Source organism: Gigantopelta aegis, chromosome 15 (assembly GCF_016097555.1).
Source record: "Gigantopelta aegis isolate Gae_Host chromosome 15, Gae_host_genome, whole genome shotgun sequence".
Lineage (NCBI taxonomy): Eukaryota > Metazoa > Mollusca > Gastropoda > Neomphalida > Peltospiridae > Gigantopelta > Gigantopelta aegis.
Window position 1 is genome coordinate 11469813 of NC_054713.1, and position 18491 is coordinate 11488303.

The window sequence follows — 18491 nt, forward strand, 5'->3', positions numbered from 1 at the left end:
TGTAGTACTGATATTTATGGGTCATAGTTTGGTTGATATATTGCATATAGTGTTTTTAAACACAAACGTTAACATGGTCGCCTATGGGATTTGAATTGGTATAGTCCAACCATCAAAACCTATATTAGCTCGGCCATTTACCTTTCGACCGACCGTTCAAAATTGCGCCAAATGCCCTCAATCAAAATTGCGCACCCTTTTCTCTTTGGCATTTAACTGCTCCATTCAGGGGCGTGCGCAGGAAATTTTGCAGGGGGGGGGGGGGGGATCGAGGTGTCCGGCGAAGAAGTACGTCGATCTCGCCCAACGTCGATCTAGCCGTAAATCCTATTTCCTACTGGGCGAAATCGCCGTACATTTTATAAAGGATTGGCACTGTTTAGAATGTTTATATTATTAAAATTAATTAATGTATAGACTTATTCTTATTCAGTGCATGTTGGTGTGGGGTTTTTAAAAAAATGTTTTTCATTGATGATTGTGTTAGTTTATGTTTACACCTTGGCGACATGTTTTTCTTCTGTGTAGAAGCTGGTTATGATGTAACTAGATTGTGTTAATAATGTTTAAAATGTATATATTATTAAAATCAATTAATGTGTGCATGACGTTGTTGACTGGATACTTGTTTCAAGCTGATTTTTTTTTATTGGAATTAAGTCATAATAATAATTGTAAAATGGTTTCGGTCCACATATATTAAAACAGTTTTCATTTATTATTGCATTTAAAAAATATATTGTTTTGATAAAATTTACATATTGAACGAATTAAAAATATATATATATAATTAATGGAATTAAGTCATAATAATATTGTAAAATGGGGGTAAAATCTGAGGTTGCACCCATGGCATATTATTTTAATATTGAACACCGACGATTTATATTAGTCGCGGGTCTAGGGTATGTTGCATATCACAGCGATGCCCTACACCTTGTATGCATATGGAGACGAATCTGAGTATTACATTTAGAATTATCACTAAAATCAATCAGTTCATTATTCAACTTTTTATTATAAAAAAGTCTAAAAACAGTTCATATTTTGATACATATACAACACTGGGGTCACCAAGCGGGAGCATGCTCGCAGAAGTCTGGCTGCACTTCTCTCGCCACGTTCATACTCCTGCCAGTACTTAAAGGGACATACCCTAGTTTCAACCCGTGAAAATTAACATGAAGTTTAGTTAATCTACAAACCTGTAACACATTTGGATGAAGTTACAATCGAGTGAAACATGAGTCTGAGACTTTTAAATGGTGAAATACCCTCTAAAAATAGACTAAAACTCGACTCCATAATTGTTACTTCTCAAACGCACGTGCGTTTTTAAAAATATGACAAATGCATTTTATGTTATTTAAAACATCAGGATGACCAAAAACACTTCGAATGTACAGAACTTAATAATCTAAACAATAAAATCTAAGTAAAGTATTATTTAAGTTATCAAAAACGGTTACAATAGTCAAAAGTATATGTTAGTGTTTAAAAACTAGGGTATGTCCCTTTAAAAGTCTTGGCCTGCATGTCTCGGTATTTCTTCTTCTGCATTCGTTCGAGCTTTCCATCAGAGACGAGCCGAAGCTGGTTTTTCACGTGTGTGGCTTCCTCGTGTAGCAGAGATACCAGCAGGTACAGCTGGACTTGGGGACGTCCTCTGCAGTTCAATCTGTAATGCCAGCCTTCAACGTCATTGTTCGTACGGGTGCACGCTCCAGCTCTCGGGTGTCCAGAGGTCGTCTATGGTGGGTAATGCAGGACACAGCGCTGCTCCCAGGTTGTCTTCTACTAACTGACTAACAATTGTCCCCGCGGACCAAAACGGATTTTCCATGGCCTCGGACTTCATTGCCACTGAAATGGTTGCTGCTACCTTCCCTCCTAAGTTTGCTTCGTGACAATGGACCCCTTGTCCTCGATGAAAATCCTCCCCTGTCTGTCGGACAGTAGCTGGGCAGTACTTAACACGTGCATTACAAGAAGGTCACACACAATACAACTATTGACAGACATTCTTAGAGAAATTTTCTAACGAACGAAATGCGTTTAACTGAAATATCTAGCAATATTCGAATGCGAATGAGGTCTGCCTATTTTGGGGCATTATTTTATACCCGTTAATGTGTTAACACATTTCATATTATAACAACAGTGTGCATGCCTGGACTGTATTAACGGAATAACAGAAGAGTTGTTACAGGCGATTGACCGTTAACGTTAATCCGTAAATTAATGTTTGACATAACATTACGTGCAATGTTTTAAAACATTGACTGTTGTAATGTCTCTGTAATACAAAAAACACAAAAACAATTTAATGTAATGTAAATAATATTTTTATTAGCGTAAAATACATAAAACCGTTAATGTCATATATACACTTATAATATAACAACCAAAAATAATACAATCAATCAATCAATCAATCATTTATTTCTATATATGAATCACATAGAAATTGTTACATAATAGGAGACAAAATATGTATAAAACCCCGTTCTCACTTGAACGATTTTCTACGCGAATTCCGTGCGACCACCAAATCGTACAGGGCGTGCGGGAGTCGCACGGCAGTATGTTGATGATTCACACACGTTGTAGGGGTGTCGTGTGTATTTCGGACATGTCGCATGCCGGTGCGACATTTTTCAAATGTTTAAAATTATCGTACAGCTGTCTCTAGGTTCGCATTGGTCGCATAGAGGTTGCACAGCAGTCGCACGACAGTATGCTAAGTGACCTAGGTAATTCGTACGGGAATCGCACGGCTGTACAATCTTTTAGTCGCACCGCAGTTGTACGAAAAATCGTTCAAGTGAAAACTGGGCTTACAGAACAATAATATTAAGTATAAAAGTATACTATCTGAAACAAATGAGGCCAATTTTTATGTATGGGCATAATCATACAAAGTGTAAACAAAAAAAAAAAAAAATTCCTGTTCCCCGAAACACAAATAAAAAAATATAAAAAATTAGTGGTTATTTTTGGAAACGGACATTTTGGTATTAGTGAAAAGTGGTAAAATTCCAAGTTAATAATTCATTATGTTATTATTTAAATATTTGTGGCATATTTTATATCCTAATCGGTTCCTCAAAATAAAATGACATTTATCTTTTATTTTGACAGATGCAAATCTCGCGCAGCGCCGTGAGCACGCCAAATATCATTATTTCCTGTTGAAATGACATGACGCACGAATATTGAGTACACTAAATGAGAATAAGTCTATACATTAATTAATTTTAGTCATATAAATATTTTAAGCATTGTTTATCCTTTTGAAAAATTGACCCCTTCTAGGGCTATTCTGAGGTGTTTTCTGCTGGCTAGCCGAGCTGCTTTCTGACCACATTCATATGAATGTAAAAAATCGGGATATGAATTTTGTTTTCGCCTTGAGCGGGTGTGTGTGTGTGTGTGTGTGTGTGTTCGACCCCAACCCCCCCCCCCCTGCGCACGCGCCTGCCATTCAAATTCCATAGCACCACCCCCACCCCCACCCGCCTGCTACCGATTTGATCGGGCTGCTGGTGCTCCCTTGCACCTGTCAGTGCAAGCGGTCCCTCCTCTCCCCTCCCCCCGCCTTTCCTGTCATGGACGGAGGAGCCGGCTCTTGTGCCCACGACAGGCGTGCGCTACAACAGCTTGTTCTGAATGTGCACGTAAACCCTATGACATGACATGACATGAGATGGTGGAACGGAGTGGTTTGTAAAAAAGCAAATGCCACTGAATGCTATTTAAAATAAAAAAGCTGATTTGAAAATGTTCTGGAATGCATATATATATATGCATCTAAGACTTTAAAGAAACACAAGAGCAGAGCAAGCCTCAAACCCAGCTAACTGTCTTTGGTTTGCATAGCCTAGCTAGATTTATGTAGGCATATTAAGCCTCTATTAGAAACATACTTATCTGCCCTTGATTGTCATCGCGCTAAGCGGCCCCAATTAGCCACTAAATTATTTCTGGCGCATTATACTCCAGTCGCTTGCAACAAAGGCCCTTTGTTGCTACTGAATTGTGGAGTAGTCGACTTGTTTTTTGACATTAAAAAAGTTTTCTATTACTATTATTGTTTGTCAGATTGTGTGCAATCTCCTTCTTTCACAGAAAAGAAAATGTACAATATGTTTTGTGCTCAACAAAAATACTTACGAACACATCTTGGGGGGAGGGGGTTGGGGACCAAAATTGTTCATTGATGATCGACTCGTTAAAACCGCACTTTAATAAAGTTTTGATATTTGCAAGTAATATGCATGTGTTTGTGTATATATCACTGTGTAGGAATGGAAGTATACATTAATACATCTATGTATAATGGTCATTCTACAGAAAGCGTCAATTTTGAAAACACAAATTCAAGATAAAACAATTAAAATATATAAATATTTATTGTTATTTGGAAACTAGATGAACAAAGAAACATAAAAATATATCTGGCCACGCAGAACTGTAATCGGCCTGCATGTGCAGGCACGTTACCTTATGAACAAGTTCATTATGTCATTGGTGTTACCAGCCAAGTGGGGTAGTTCAGCAGTGTAATCCAATTGGTTTATAGTGATCAAGAGCACATGGATGTGTTATTTAGGTGTCCATAATAACATATATGGAATAACTTTAGAATTAAAAACTATCCCAAGGGTGTAATTGTGCATTTCCACACGGATATTCTGTATGTGACTTAAATAATACACTGTGGTAGTTTTAATTATTTAAAAATATGGAGTCCTTCAAAATAAATTTCATCAAAGTCATAAAGGTAGAAGGTATGCTTTCCTAAATAAACCGGGGCAAGACGTAGCCCAGTGGTACAGCGCTCGGTCGGTGTGAGATCGATCCCCGTCGGTGGGCACATTGGGCTATTTCTCATTCCAGCCAGTGCACCACAACTGGTATATCAAAGGCCATGGTATGTGCTATCCTGTCAGTGGGATGGTGCATATAAAAGATCCCTTGCTGCTAATCGAAAAGAGTAGCCCATGAAGTGGCAACAGCGGGTTTCATCTCTCGATATCTGTGTGGTCCTTAACCATATGTCTGATGCCATATAACCGTAAATAAAATGTGTTGAGTGCGTCATTAAATAAAACATTTTTTTCTTTCTTTCCTAAATAAACAATTTAAATTTCAAAAATAAAGTTTCTTGAGAAATGACACCAATGACAAAACAAGTAACACCAATGACACTCAAGACTGTATCCAGGAAATACTATTATTCTTGAGACTACCACTACACTACTTGTTAGCAAAATTATGTAATTAATATTTCCTTAAATGTTTTGGGTTTTTTTCTTCTTCTTCAACCTACAACTATTAGGCCTAAAGGCCTAAAGGCCTATTAGAATAATTGTGTCTTTCTGTATTGATAAGATACGGCCGGTCAGACAGTTTATACTAAATTCCCAATTAACATTGCAGTATTGGCCCAATACTGGCCCAATAAATCCAGTTCCGTTGGGCCAATATCGTCAACCAGTACTGGCCCATTAAATTCTTGCTCATCGGCGGGGTATTGGTCCATTACAATTTTCCAGTATTGGCCCGGTATTGGCACAGTACACAAATGCATTATTGGCCCAATATATGCAGTAACATTGGGCCAATATCATCAACCAGTACAAGGCCAATATTTGTAACCAGTACCGGTCCAATATCCTCAACCAGTACAAGGCCAATATTTGTAACCAGTACCGGTCCAATATCCTCAACCAGTACCGGCCCAATCACAGATTATTTTTGACAAAGGTGTGCATTTTACTAGCAAAATAAATTATAAACACTGTAATACCATATTTTATTAACCTAGTACTTAACATTTCTTTCAGAAATTTTGGGAGAAAATCCTACAAGATAGGAGGTTGGATTAAATTGCATACATTTCGAAGGTAATTTTTAGTACACATGATTTTCATACCTGGGTAGTCAAAGGGTCTGCAGGCTACAAAGTTATGAATTTCTTTTATACTATATCTATGCACATGATTTTACCAAATGTATTGTTTCAATACCACACTATTATGCATGTTTAATTTAAACATAAGCTGTCCATAAAGCACTTCGACCACAAATTGTATGTATTGCATTGTATAAATGTGTTATGTAATTGTGTGATTATTGCAGGTGTTTACACACCAGGGCAGTCCGGACATTCTTTTCAGACAGCGTTGCTTCAACTTCCTGCACAGAAACAAGCGGTAGATTAAGCCCTTCCAATACATGTTCTGTTTCTACATGCTGGGATGTCCCTCCAATTTATTCATTATGGTGTTCATTTGTTTCCGTTGCCATTTTAATTCCTTTGTTATACCATCCAAAGACACCTGGATGCCTGAGATGGCTTTAAGCATCTCTCTTTCGACACCTATTAATAGAATAATTTTAATATGTTTACAAAGTTACAAACTAATTTAAAACCAAAATTACAATAAAGAATATACCAGAATACAATAATGTGTGAAATATAAAGTCAATACTAATGCCAAGCTATTTAAATGTAATTTTCAACAAGTTAATCATTTTGTTCAGGGCAGTTCTTAAGTCTTATTATACCCGATACTTTGGGTGATGTTGGTGTTTTCATTCTAGGGAATGGTACAATGTTTTCGTGAGAAGAGGACCCATTTGAAAATTACGAAACAAAATATTGCTGAATTTTATTTTAAAATACATGCATTGGAAGGAAATGTTTTATTTAACGACGTACTCAACACATTGTATTTACGGTTATATGGCGTCGGACATATGGCTTAGGACCACACAGATACTGAGAGGAAACCCGCTGTCGCCACTTCATGGGCTACTCTTTTTCGATTAGCAGCAAGGGATCTTTTATATGCATCATCCCACAGACAGGATAACACATACCACAGCCTTTGATATACCAGTCGTGGTGCACTGGCTGGAGCGAGAAATAGCCCAGTGGGGCCACCGACGGGGATCGATCCCAAACCAACCACACATCAAGCGAACACTTTACCATTGTGCTAAGCCCCGCCCCTACATACATTGGTTACATATTTTTGGCTAAAAAAAGGTATCATAACATTAAGCAAATATTGAATGTATTATCAAAAGCTATGGGTCGAAGGCAATATCAGTTGGGATTCCCAACTGAGTAATATATACTCAGAAGATAGAAAATGGCTTAGCCAAATTTTAGCCACTTGCAAATTTTATTAGCCATTTGTTGTAAAAAGATATTAGCCAATGGCTAATTTGGCTACCGACAGCGCGAGCCCTGGAGTATACTCTTCCATTATCACATATCTATTGACCAATCAAACTGTAGTAATTAACCTAATATACTAGAAGAATTAATCATATATTTTTCCAAACAGAATGATTAAAAATCATTTCATTTTTTATAAGTATTTATTGTATTTGTATTCCACATGGGGTGTCACTAAGCTCATTTAAAATCATATACAATGCATATGTATATGTCACACATACTTTGGGAAATTCTTTGAAAGCGCTGAATTAGTGTTTCTCTGGGAAGAAATTCATTTAGATCAGATCCTGTGCCTCAGGTTGTTTAAGACGAGATTCTACAGAACTTGATTGATGACATTCAGCCTGTGTATGTGATGTGGACTGCAGAGAATGGAGTAAAGACTCTGGGGATTGCTCTGACAACACTATCATGTTAGGTATAGGTGGTGTGGGTGGGGCCCTTGTGAGACGTCCAGCATATTTGTGGTTAACAGCAGATTTGTTAAAGGAAGGAACAATTAAGGCATTTGGCCTGGTATGCATATTCAACGATATATAATGCACATTATTGCTTAATATCAACAAGTATAATCGTATAGTTAATTAATAAAATGGTTAAATGTGACGGCTATTATATATAACGGGGGCAGCCATTTTGTACCATCTCGCGTAACGTCAGGAATGAGCCTTAGAACTAGAGAACACAATCTACCTGGTTTTTGCGGGATGATAAATAGTCATACATTGCAATGTTCTGTAATAATACACATCCCAGTAAGCCAGCAATAAGTATATTCAGCACTATATATATATTATTTTTCAATACAAAATAAAATACCATTGTCAAAGTGGCTGCACAACAAGTCGAAATAATTAACTATGTTTTGTCCATGCATTAACCTACATACTGAAATGATACACAGAGTGTTTTCTTAGTTAATTGGTCTATGCTGTTAGTTGCTTCTACCTGTGATTCCTGATTGGCAGGTGTGTATTTGATTGGTAACCAGACGAGCCAATTAATTGACGCTGTCTAGACACAAAAATACATACCGGTATTGTGGAATATTACCTGTCACCCCTAAAATGGTAGTGGACATGGTTTATTACTGTAAATAGTTCTGTAAAACTATTGATTAAGTAGACTTTTTCATCTAAAACCACAGAACTGACCAATTACGTAGTCCCAAAGAAAAAACAATTATCACTTGGGTATCGTGAGTTGTTGTTTTTGCTCCAACGTAGCATATCAATAGGCCTAATAGTGTATGTTTTTCCTTTGGATTATTTAACAGAGAAAAATACTATAACCCCATTTTGTTCCGTTAATGCAACTTGAAATATATTTAGTTAAATAGTTTATTATTATATTACGTTAATTATGCTGTTTTACAAGTCAGGTTGATCAAAGAGAAGTGCCTTGTCGTAAATTACTGCTTTTGTTTACACTGTACATACAGGATATGGTCAGGAGCTGACGTCACTTCGCCCCAAGCTATCCCACCGGACGTAACAAAAACGAAACAAAATGGCTGCCCCAGTTAGCAGGAATAATCATGTTTTTTCATTCACTCTAAAATTACGCGTTTTTCATTTGCTAAAGTGTCGGTATGTGTTGGTGGTCCGGGTATGCATCTTTCCAACACATAAGGCTCTTGTTTGAGTTGACCCTACCTTTAAAGTGTCGGTATGTGTTGGTGGTCCGGGTATGCATCTTTCCAACACATACGGCTCGTTTGAGTTGACCCTACCTTTAAAGTGTCGGTATGTGTTGGTGGTCCGGGTATGCATCTTTCCAACACATAAGGCTCTTGTTGGAGTTGACCCTACCTTTAAAGTGTCAGTATGTGTTGGTGGTCCGGGTATGCATCTTTCCAACACATAAGGCTCTTGTTGGAGTTGACCCTACCTTTAAAGTGTCGGTATGTGTTGGTGGTCCGGGTGTGCATCTTTCCAACACATAAGGCTCTTTTTGGAGTTGACCCTACCTTTAAAGTGTCGGTATGTGTTGGTGGTCCGGGTGTGCATCTTTCCAACACATAAGGCTCTTGTTGGAGTTGACCCTACCTTTAAAGTGTCGGTATGTGTTGGTGGTCCGGGTGTGCATCTTTCCAACACATAAGGCTCTTGTTGGAGTTGACCCTACCTTTAAAGTGTCGGTATGTGTTGGTGGTCCGGGTATGCATCTTTCCAACACATAAGGCTCTTGTTGGAGTTGACCCTACCTTTAAAGTGTCGGTATGTGTTGGTGGTCCGGGTATGCATCTTTCCAACACATAAGGCTCTTGCTGGAGTTGACCCTACCTTTAAAGTGTCGGTATGTGTTGGTGGTCCGGGTATGCATCTTTCCAACACATAAAGCTCTTGTTTGAGTTGACCCTACCTTTAACTTTCTTGGTCGGATTGGGTTTGTATGTCTCATCATCGTCATCCTCGCTACTGCTACTAGATAACTGTTTCTTCTTGCGTCTGTAAACAAATAATGGTAAAAACATTTTGAAAAAAAATCACGTTTGATTAAATTTCCAATTTGGTTATTTTGGCACACATGCAATGTGCTAAAATGGTACAACGTATCCAAAAGGTTCATGATATTTTCCAAAATGATTTCGATCATTGTAATATAGATATAGAGATAGAGATAGAGATAGAGATAGAGATAGAGATAGAAATAGAGATAGAGATAGATAGATAGATCAGATCAAACATTTTAAATAGGAAAAAATCACGTTTGATTAAATTTCCAATTTGGTTATTTTGGCACACATGCAATGTGCTAAAATGGTACAACGTATCCAAAAGGTTCATGATATTTTCCAAAATGATTTCGATCATTGTAATATAGATATAGAGATAGAGATAGAGATAGAGATAGAAATAGAGATAGAGATAGATAGATAGATCAGATCAAACATTTTAAATAGGAAAAAATCACGTTTGATTAAATTTCCAATTTGGTTATTTTGGCACACATGCAATGTGCTAAAATGGTACAACGTATCCAAAAGGTTCATGATATGTTCCAAAATGATTTCGATCATTGTAATATATACGTATATATATATATATATATATATATATATATATATATATATATATATATATATATATATGTATGTATATATGTAGATAGATAGATCAGATCAAACATTTTAAATAGGACTGTTCACACATCAGGATGACACATCATCAATTCTGGCCTAGAGGTAGGATGGAGGGGGGGGGGGGGGGGAGAGAAATACTTCTCTCTGAAATCTCTTGAACACCCAACCACATCTTTCACATAAAGCTAGATACGCCTCTGAAGCCTTTAAAGTAACATTCCTGAGTTTGCTGCAAGTTTTAAGATGTTATCGACTAACAATTGTAATTACATATCAAATATATTGTTTCTGCATAAAATATTAGTGGCTGTATATTAAATGTGTTTCTGATCGTACTAATATTTGTACTAGGTTAAATTTCATTTTATTTCCTCAAAAATGTTTTTCGTACATACAAAATTATTTTAAGACAAAATCCAGTTTGGGCTTCTTAGAAATATTAAGATGACCAGAAACGCATTGAATATACAGACGCTAAATAAGAAAACATATTTAATCGTAGAAATATTGTATTAGTCTAAAACATCTTACAATCAAGCAAACTCAGGAATGTCCCTTTAAAGGTAGAGTAAACTCAAACAAGAGATTTATGTGTTGGAAAGATCCATACCCGGACCACCAACACATACTAACACTTTAACAAATGAAAAACGCGTAATTTTAGAGTGAATGAAAAAAACATGATTATTCCTGCTAACTGGGGCCAGCCATTTTGTTTCGTTTTTGTGACGTCCGGTGGTATAGCTTGGGGCGAAGTGACTTCAGCTCCGTCCATCTGCTCTATGCACAGTGTAAATAAACGCTCTAATTTACGACAAGGCGCTTCGCTTTCATCAACCTGACTTGTAAAACATAAATGACTTGATTTAGAGAATAACTAACGAGCTACGAGGAATTATGAATTATCTGTCCCAAGTGAATGAATGTTGTAAACCCGAGCCTTTGGCGAGGGTTTTACAACATCATTCACGAGGGACAGATAATTCGTAACTCCTCGTAGCGAGTTGGTTATTCTCTTTATTACCCATTGTCAATTTTAACTGAATTTTAATGTAATAATATTCCTCTGCAGTCTACAACAAAGCCATCAGCCATTACGTCATATAATCTTATGCGCTACATGAGTCTTATTTGTTTTTGTAAATCTTTGTAGATCGTATAACGTATGTGTAATCTGACTCATGAATGGAAACATTATATGAATGAAAGTGAAGTTCCGGCCATGCCAAGCAACCAACCAAACGTCGTGATTTTTAAGCCAGCCAATCAGTGGCTGTAGAAGCAATCTGCACACTGTGCAGAGATCGAAAAAATATAACCCTGTATATTTGAGCCCATATGCTACGTTTGAGCAAAAACGACCACTCACGATACCCAAGTGATAATTTTCTTTTCTTTGGGACTACGTAATTGGTCAGTTTTGTGATTTTAAAGTCTACTTAATCAAGGGTTTTACAGAATTACTAACAATAATAAAGCAAGACGGCTGATCGATTACGATTAGAGGGGTGTCCGTGCGGTTAAAACACAATACCCTGTGATCTTAATAAAAGAGGCACATCTTTTTAGTGGGTCTAGACTCAGTGTCTTGGGGCCGTCTAAATATACACCTGCCAATCAGGAATCACAGGTACAGGCCACGGAAAGAAACAACCAATTAACTAAGAAAACACTCCGATTATTATTTCAGTATGTGGGTTAATTTATGTACAAACCATAATACAGTTATTTCAACACTTTGACAATGGTGGTTTATTTTGTATTAAATATAATATATAATTGTTGCTGGCTTACTGGGATGACTATTATTACAGAATATTGCGATGCATCCGCAAAAATCAGGTATGTTTTGTTTCTTGTGTTCAAAGACTAATTCCTGACGTGACACGTTAGGTATTACGTAACCACCAGCTCGCCAGAGGGCGTATTCACTGGGATGGTACAAAATGGCTGCGCCCGTTATATATAATAGCCGTCACATTTAACCGTTTTATTAATTAACTATACGATTATACTTGTTGATATTAAGCAATAATGTGCATTATATATCGTTGAATACGCATACCAGGTCAAATGCCTTGATTGTCCCCTCCTTTAAAGTAAACTGTGAACTGAAAGTTTAAAACTATTATTGGTAATAGGCCTTGTAAATACTCACTTTCGAATTAGTCTGCCCATCACCAGTGCCTCCTCAGGATCTGTTTGAAGATCAGACTGGTCCTCTGCCAACTTTAACTTCCGATGTTCATCAGCATAGGTTGCTACATAGATAAATATTGGGCACAGTTTTAATAACTGACATTTTTAAAATTAAAACAATCAATTGCCTGAAATTGCATTGGTATGAAACTTGACTGTTCCTCCATAGCGGAAACAACCAGTGCCCATACAATTTAAGCCGACTAGACAAACATGGTTACTTTGTTTTGAAAATGATTATGGGCCAATAGTACTTTGTTTTTGCATAACATTTTGTTCGAATATACTAAACACATTTTGATATATTGCTTTAATGCATAAAGAATGTTACGTAAGTGACATACATCCTTTTTTATACTAATTAGGTTGCCAGTAGACAATAATGTCCTTGGATCTTTTGGTAAATCAGGCTGAAATTTGGCCAAAATACCTAATAATGCTCTTAAAGAAATATGGGATATTTGATTTTCAACGGACCATTTCGCTAAGAGAACTGGAAGTTCTTCATCAATGGGTCCACCTATATCAATGTAATCATCATTACTGTCTGAATGTTGATCTGACTGATCTGATAGTTGTTCATGTTCACTGTCAGTAAATGCATCTTGTGGTGCATTAAACTCAGATTCTCCATCACTTTCTTCATCAATTTGAAAATGTGTATCTATAATTCCACCACAAGGCACCCTAACTGACACAACAGGTTCAACATTATTCAAAATGTTAATATCTATTTCTTCATCACTTTCATCTGTTTCTATGGCAATATCATGTAGATGTGCCTCTACTTTAGCATTCATTTTCCTTCGTTTTGTCCAGTAAGACATACTAGCTTTAGTATTAATTGTTTTGGTGATATTATATCGACTTGAAACTAACCATGCATCAAATAAAACCTGTAGACAATCTATGAATATCACATATAGCTACTATTCAGGTAAAATTATTAAATATACCTGGTATTAATACAGGCCAATTTGGCAATCTCACGGAGTCAGACTGTGACAGTAATTTATCTGGTTCAAATTGTCACTGACGAAGGATGAATAATATTTAATGCCAAGTGGACACTATGTTTTAGCAAACCATTATCGGAAGGCAGCAATTGTGCAAGATGAGTGACGATTTTGATGCCAATCTTTGCATTGCTGCATGGCCTCAATTATAACCAGGCAAATAAATATTAAAATTTGATATTTATTTTATAACAAAGTACATTAATCAATATTATATTTACGTCCAACTTTACACGTAACTTGCGTTTTTGTTGTTTCGTGAATAGCTCTTCAGTCGTAGATTTACGTTTACGTGTAAAACTAGGCTTACGATGTTTTGTGAATATGGGTCCAGTACTGTTTTGCCAGTACACGGATCTTTAACTTGTTACAGTATTTTGTATCGGCACGTATGTATTGCGCCGTTCAACATTTTCAGTTGTTAAAAACAACTACATGATAAAATATATATTTCTGAACTATGCACAATGGACGAACACTTTGTTTAATTCTTTTTTTTTTTCTTTTTTTTTTAAATGAAAACATCAATTTGTCCAGTGTTCCGGTATGGTCCTCATGTTACCAACGGTTCCACAGGGAATGCCTTTTTTTATACTATGAAATTTACTACATGTTATTTATTTCTGAACCGATTGTTTTATAAATTGGACACAAAAAATAGCCTTACGTTTCCGGTTCCTTTTCTGTTGTCTGACAGGAAGAGGTGAGAGAGCTCGATTAAAGCCCTTCGTATTTACCACAGCAATGACAACTGAATTTCCTGGGGTAGGTGTTGGGCCAGGATTATTAGATCTAGCAAGACGTTCTGTTGTCTCATCATTCTCAAAGCCTGATACATTTCCTGGGGTAGGTGTTGAGCCTGGCGTATCAGATCTAGCTGGACTTTCTGTTGCCTCACCATTCTCAGAGTCTGATACAATTCCTGGGGTAGATGTTAGGCCTGGACTATCAGATCTAGCTGGACTTTCTGTTGTCTCGTCATTCTCAGAGCCTGATACATGTCCTGGGGTAGGTGTTGAACCTGGCGTATCAGATCTAGCTGGACTTTCTGTTGCCTCACCATTCTCAGAGCCTGATACATTTCCTGGGGTAGGTGTTGGGCCTGGCATATCAGATCTACTACGCAATACTAAATTCCCCGTAAACCGAAACTGGAAGTTGTATTTGTTGACAGTTACCAAGAGTTACATAAATAATAAATAACATTTACTTTTGTACTAATAATCAGTGGCATAGGAAGGTGCTAAAAAGTGGGGGGTGGCACACTTTTACACTATTATCAAACAAATATAAAGCAAACTATCTGAAAAGTGGAAGGCTCACCATTCTCAGAGCCTAATACATTTCCTGGGGTAGGTGTTGGGCCTGGCGTATCAGATCTAGCTGGAATTCCTGTTGCCTCACCATTCTCAGAGCCTGATACATTTTCTGGGGTAGGTGTTGGGCCTGGCGTATCAGATCTAGCTGGACTTTCTGTTGCCTCACCATTCTCAGAGCCTGATACATTTCCTGGGGTAGGTGTTGGGCCTGGCGTATCAGATCTAGCTGGAATTCCTGTTGCCTCACCATTCTCAGAGCCTGATACATTTCCTGGGGTAGGTGTTGGGCCTGGCGTATCAGATCTAGCTGGAATTCCTGTTGCCTCACCATTCTCAGAGCCTGATACATTTTCTGGGGTAGGTGTTGGGCCTGGCGTATCAGATCTAGCTGGACTTTCTGTTGCCTCAACATTCTTAGAGCCTGATACATTTCCTGGGGTAGGTGTTGGGCCTGGAACCAGGGATTCTGTGGACGACGTAATAATGCATGTCTTACACAATCGTCATTGTATGCAAATTCAAAAATTATATAAGGGTGTATACTATCAAATCAAATCCCATAGACGACAATAGTAACATGTGGCTAAAATCCCTACCTGCATCGCATCAATCGACATAAACGACACGGATATAAATACTACCACCCCTCACCCTTGAAGTGAATCAGAAAAAAATTGGGGGGTTAAGCTGCTCATTTCTGAGATAAAGGGTAGCGTCTATGACTACCCTAGTTCTGCACAAAATTCGAGTACGTTTTTTTACAGGTACCGCTTACATGTTCCAAGCACAAGGCTACTTGACACAGTGGTATTAGATGAAATAAAACTGCATACATTTTTAGCCCAGATGAAACTAATTTTGTTTACAACCAACACACTCATATTTATAGCCAATCACAGGACTTGTGGTGTTCACTTCTCTATCAAAAATTTCGATGCACCTCAAACTTTGACCCAGCCGGAAGTTATTTGGTTTAGTACTACCACAAGTGGGGCAAAGAGTGCCGTCCCCAGCGCTCTTTGGCCCAATAGGGGTGGCACGCTTTGCCTCAATGGAAGACTTATGAAATATGCTGAATTTCTAAAATTGAAAAGTCCGTCTCGCATTGAAACCCACCTAAACAGAACTGCTAATTACTGAATATGATCAATTTTAAGATTCCTTGTGGATTCATGCCTTAAAACGCAAACAAAACATACATAGATAATCACTATTTTTGGATTTTCATAGCTCTTGCCTATAGTTAATGCTTTAATGACGGTAACTTGATGTCGGATGGTGGACAACGTCACTGCTCATTGATTGGATTGTTCCGGCAGTGCCACCTAACGATCATTTCTGAATAAATTAAGTGGGTTGCTTTGCCCGACCGGTGCGGTTTACCCCGCTCTCCCCTACATGTAACGCGTATGCCAACCGCTGGCCACTGTCAAATTTTCAAGGCAAATCCCCCACCAACCCCTGGAAAGGTGTTGTACCATACCTCTATGGATATAAATATGTTTTGGAGATATGAGACGACCCCTCGATCAAGGCAGTTAAATTTGTTCAAAATCACGTGAGAAGCTCAGCGCCAGCGCAAATCACGTAAAGTCCCAGTTCTACTGGCGTCCCGCTAAATGAAGAAAAACAAAGCTGGCCGTTGCGTTTGTAGTTGACCTAGATAATGTAGATAAGCGAGCATTGCGAAATTATAGCGATGTGGTGGACCTTTTATGTACCAAATAGAACTGAATCATCTATTCTAAATGCTTAAATAATAAAAATATTCCAGGGACTGCAGCTTTAAGTCACTTGAGCTCTAGGACAGACACACGGATAAACCCAGTTCAATCTATAAACATTGTTTTATAGGCATGTCTGGTTTCTTTGGAGCACATACAACCTTATCAAAGCATACATTCAACTCCGCCTTATGCAGAGATGCGGTTTGGAATTAGGTATTTATTTTGTTACAAAACTACTAAATAAATAGTACAAGCATATTAATTTAACTAATTTAACAAACGATATATACCTTCTTTGTGCTGTTTAATAATGTTTGTAAATTTATCATCCATAAGAGAATCTTTACGAATACTGATGGACTTTCCACCGTTATGAGTCGTATGCTTTTTTTTTAAATAGACTGAATCAAACGGTTTCATATTCACTTTCACTTTATTCACTAAACCAGCCAATTCCATTTTTTTCAACAGGTACAAACGGCGATTGCCGTCTACAACGAAATATTGTCCTTCATAGGTCATCACGTCCATTGGTGAAAAGACATCTTCTGGTTTCGTGGATCCCAATACGTTTTTCAAAGACGAATCCAAAGTCTGACGATTTCGAAATTTATTTTTTACACTCTTTTGTGCATGCAACAGTTCTGACGGTCGAAAGTCACGGTACATTGTGACACACACTAGTACTTTGTGCAGCGAATATTAAATATTTTATAACTTATTTTATCTCGCCGAATGTTTCTCTGTTGGTGTTTGAATATTCAGTCTGTATACAGTCCATTGCCTTACGGTACATGAAATGAAACCTAAATCGTGTCCTTAATTCATGAATGTTCGATTCCAAGAAATAAGCTACTACGCAATACTAAATTCCCCGTAAACCGAAACTGGAAGTTGTATTTGTTGACAGTTACCAAGAGTTACATAAATAATATATAACATTTACTTTTGTACTAATAATCAGTGGCATAGGAAGGTGCTAAAAAGTGGGGGGTGGCACACTTTTATAAGAATAAGAATAAGAATAATTTATTTGCATAACACCCGAATATGGGCAGAGCAAAAATAACAATATAATATACATTTATCTGCAGTAACAGTAACATAAATATACATTAATTACATGAACAAACATCTGAATCAACAAATACATATGTAATTTAAGCCTATTACTAGTGATATTGATATTTAGGTAAAAGCAAATATTGTCAGAAGTGCAGAGCCATAAAAACCCCATCAACTATGGCGTTCGTGAATTATTTTTCATGAATCCACACACCCCCGCACATTCTCCATCAGCCTATACAGACGTGAAATGCAAACAATCTGAAATCACTTCCAACTCATATGCTTTCACGCAACTTAAAGCATATCTTTACAAATTGCAAATGATAGGGCATAATTCCGGAATATTGTTGCGTGTAAGAAATAAGAATTTTTCATTATCAGTCAAAAAAGAAAAATGTGATTCTTGTTTTATTATTTTATGATGTAAATCATTTCTAAAAGCATTATATATAGGGCACGTCATAATGAAATGATATTCGTCTTCAACTTCTAGGGGACAGTTGGGACAATATCTCTCATTCGCAGGGACAGGTGGTTTCTTGTATCTTCCCTTTTCAATCATAAGTGAATGTGAACTTAAACGAAGCCTACTAAAAGCTTTTCTGCTTTCATAGTCTTTGGTATGTAATAAATATATTTACACACTTTTACACTATTATCAAACAAATATAAAGCAAACTATCTGAAAAGTGGAAGGCTCACCATTCTCAAAGCCTAATACATTTCCTGGGGTAGGTGTTGGGCCTGGCGTATCAGATCTAGCTGGAATTCTTGTTGTCTCACCATTCTCAGAGCCTAATACATTTCCTGGGGTAGGTGTTG

General features: G+C 37.3%; 1 protein-coding gene across 1 annotated transcript; it reads right to left on the reverse strand.

The window, feature by feature from the left end:
• Window positions 1-5111: 5111 nt before the first annotated feature.
• Window positions 5112-14664, reverse strand: LOC121390354 (putative uncharacterized protein DDB_G0290521). Its single transcript, XM_041522146.1, has 4 exons — window positions 14223-14664; window positions 12499-12601; window positions 9620-9705; window positions 5112-6385 (listed from the first exon to the last, which is right to left on the reverse strand). Exons 1-4 carry the CDS (start codon window positions 14662-14664, stop codon window positions 6252-6254), a joined length of 765 nt encoding a protein of 254 aa, XP_041378080.1. The 3' UTR covers window positions 5112-6251.
• Window positions 14665-18491: the final 3827 nt, after the last annotated feature.